The sequence below is a fragment of the Grammomys surdaster genome, unplaced genomic scaffold (assembly GCF_004785775.1).
Source record: "Grammomys surdaster isolate TR1022 unplaced genomic scaffold, NIH_TR_1.0 137, whole genome shotgun sequence".
Taxonomy (NCBI): Eukaryota; Metazoa; Chordata; class Mammalia; order Rodentia; family Muridae; genus Grammomys; species Grammomys surdaster.
In genome coordinates this window covers 5,238,039-5,241,278 of record NW_021604595.1, presented here as the reverse complement: position 1 = coordinate 5,241,278, position 3,240 = coordinate 5,238,039, and the positions used below count along the sequence as shown (strand labels likewise).

At 46.8% G+C, this 3,240-nt stretch overlaps 1 protein-coding gene across 2 annotated transcripts in view; it reads right to left on the bottom strand.

The window, feature by feature from the left end:
- The window catches only part of Dtnbp1 (dystrobrevin binding protein 1), a 70,964-nt gene that overhangs the window by 10,434 nt on the left and 57,290 nt on the right, over positions 1–3,240 (bottom strand). For both annotated transcript variants that reach the window (XM_028763205.1, XM_028763206.1), the window contains exon 7: positions 2,543–2,698. In XM_028763205.1, coding sequence (XP_028619038.1) covers positions 2,543–2,698 — 156 coding nt within the window. The remainder of the gene's footprint in view (positions 1–2,542; positions 2,699–3,240) is intronic.

Genomic DNA, 3,240 nt, shown 5'->3' with positions numbered 1-3,240 from the left:
CCATCGGGCCTAGTGCACTGTGCGCTGCAGGCTTGCCCATCGGGCCTGCTCCTGCTCCTGCAGCACAGGTTTCCAACCTCATCATGACTCTGGAGCACACAACCAAATTTGCACTCTCTCCTGACACATTTCTGGATAAAGAGGTCCATGGCTTTAATTAAAACTTTTGAAATGAAGAAAAGTTACCATTGTTATTTCTGATCTCATGGAATTGCCTACCCATGAGAGACTTTTTTTATGTTGAATAGTGTTCTAAATTAAGGCTCATTTAGCTCCACCCCTGGAGATGAAGATCCTTCCTGAAGTAGGGTGTTTGTCTGGGTTGGAAGTCTGCAGCAGCTCTCCACAGCCAAGGTACCTGATTACTGTTTAAAAGTTCCTTCCATTCTAGCTAAGGCAAACTTGTTCTACAGGACTTGCTTGAAAGACGCATGTATTGGCAACATCTGCCTGGTTTCTTTTTTAATTTAATTATGAAACATATCTAAACATGTTCTGGCAGCTTGAAGAGAATTATTCTTGAGATGTTCAAAACCACAGTGACTACCACACTAAATAATGCTTTGTACAACAAAGACCTACTGTGTGCCTTCTCCTTGCCAAGTGTTAGTTAGGCTCTAGAGCCTCAGACTACAGCAGTCCCTGGTCCTAGCTGGCCTTTAATGCATTGCAGCCAGAGAAGAGTGCCTGTGGACCCATCAGCTTTGCTCATTATCCACGAGGTTGTGTGTCATGTCTCCCTGAGAACACAGAAACATCAGAGGGACCCTTTCTTTTCATCCTTGCCTCCTCTAGCCTTATAACATACAACCAGGATATTCTGGGCCAAACTGAACAGGGAAGAGTTAAAATTCTCAGTAATAAAGAATTCTTACAATGTTGTCATAGTCCCTTCCCCTCTAGCTCCCTGGGCAGCTTTGGGGGTCACATGTCAGATATCCTGCATATTACATATTTATACTACAACTCATAGCAGTAGTAAAATTACACTTATGAAGTAGCAGTGAATTTACTGTTATGGCTGGGGGTGGCCACAACATGAGGAACTGTATTAAAGACACACAGCATTACCAAGTTTGTTCTGTCTGGTATGTGGCACATCACTGACACAAAGCTTCCACTTTGTCCCACGGAAGCTGAAGCAGACCACTGCATGCAGCCCAGCACTGAGGAACCAAACAGTGTTCTTAGTAAAAACCCATGGCCTCTCTAGATTAGTTGCTTAAACTGGCAAGAAGCAGACTCTTGAGAAAGGAATGTTGAACCTCAATCCCGTGGCAGTCTAAGAAGCTAACTCTGGTGATTCCGAGCACAGCCTGGGGCAGAAGGTTCTCTGCAGAACTGTCCTTCCTCATGTTCTTAGAGCCTTTCTGGGTGGGGACATCCAACTGATGACAAGGAACAGAATGACAGGTGAGGAGTAGCACTGGGAGAGCAAGGGGATGGAGGAGAGGCAGGTCACAGGAGGCAAGGCACATCTAGGATGGGAAGACTCAACTTGCCTACCTGTTGCTGGGGCATACTGCACAGCACCCACCAGAGGGAAAATCCCAGCGGCCCTGTCTATCCCAGCTGCACCTCTAGAGACAGTTCCTCAGGAGAGACAAGATGGAGCCCTCCAGTGTCGTCACCCCTAAGGTGTTCATTTATAAATCTGGATACTATTCCTTACAATACCAATTCAGCCAGAGATGTTATTAGATACAGGTGGCCCTCCATATCCATGCCTTCTATGCCTGTAGGTGGAGAGCAAACACAGTTTGCTCTGTGAAAGCTACATCTGTACTAAACATGTACGAAAGTGTTTCTAACTAGTGTCTCTAAACAGTCCAGGCTTACTGCACATGCACTTACACTGTGGGAAACCGAAGTAACACCAAGACTCTTGACAGTGCTTGGGGGATGGCTATCGAAGGTTACATACAGTATGCCATTTTATATAAAAAATTTTGGTCTCAACGGAGGGGGTCCTGGAACCATATACCAAAGGATGACTTTGTGTTACAGTCCATTCTGATAAAAACAATCACCCTTTAAAATGCCCTTTCTGTTTTTTTCAGCCTCCATGGTTCACCTGAGGAGCCCCAGGCATGCGAATCACTTATTCTACCAATGACCCCATCTCCAGCCCCTCAAAGACTTTTTTAACCCTGGGAGAAAACTCTCTGATGACATTTGAGAAGTCAGCTACAAGCAACCCTGTTAACTGTTGTAGCAGTGACATACAGACTCAACAGACAAGACAAGGACCACACTATAATACAGGTCACTTCTTTTCTCTTTTTAACCTACAACATTTTTTTTCTGGCTCAGTCAGGCTGTTGCTGAGCATGTTTAAGACCCTGGGTAGATCCTGAACTCCATAAAATAACAAAATACTTTTCAAAATTCTGTATGAGTAAAATTTCATCTTTAATTGTAAGGAAGAGGCAAAACAATGTCGCCTCAGGCATGATCACGGCAGTCACGTTTGTCCTGGGTCTAGTCACAAGGTCTAGACCCAATACCCCACTGTAGGCAGCCTGGAACTGCCCCAGCTCACCTCGCCTCTCTGCGATCTGCAGGTAACCCGTGGACAGGTACTGTTCCATGTCCTGCTGGAAAGCTTCCTCGAAGAACTTCTGCCGCTCCTTCAGCTTCAGCTGCTGGCTGTGCTCCATGTCCAGGACCTTCTGCGTGTGCTCGGCGTCTAGTTCAGCTGAGGAGGCAGAGTGGGGGTGGTGAGAGGTCCAGCAGGGACTGGACAGAGGTGACAGATTCTGCCATAGGAGCCCGCAGCAGCTCCCCCATCAGCACGCTGCGTCCCACTGCTGGGCACCTGACCCTTGTGCCCTCTCTGCTGGGGACCGCCCCCCATCCCGCCTGCTCTTCAGGGCAGGGGGCTCCTCATCCTCACCATCGCTGCTGACTTCTCAGGGGACCCTCCACCTGGGGTGGATGATGATGCCATCTGAAAACGGGTAAGACTTTGAAATGTATTTTATACAGTAAGAAAACTAGAGGAAGAAACATGTACCCAGCCTTGAGAACTGGCTCAGCGATTAAGAGCCACATTCCTCTTCTAGAGGACCAGAATTCAATTCCTAGCACCCACAAAGTGCACCTTATAGCTGTCTGTAACTCCAGTTCCAGGGGATCTGACCCCTTTGCCCTCTGTGGACACTGGTACTTATATGTCCAGAGACAACATACACATAACTCAAAATAATGTAATTAAACAACTGTAAACAGAACAAACAG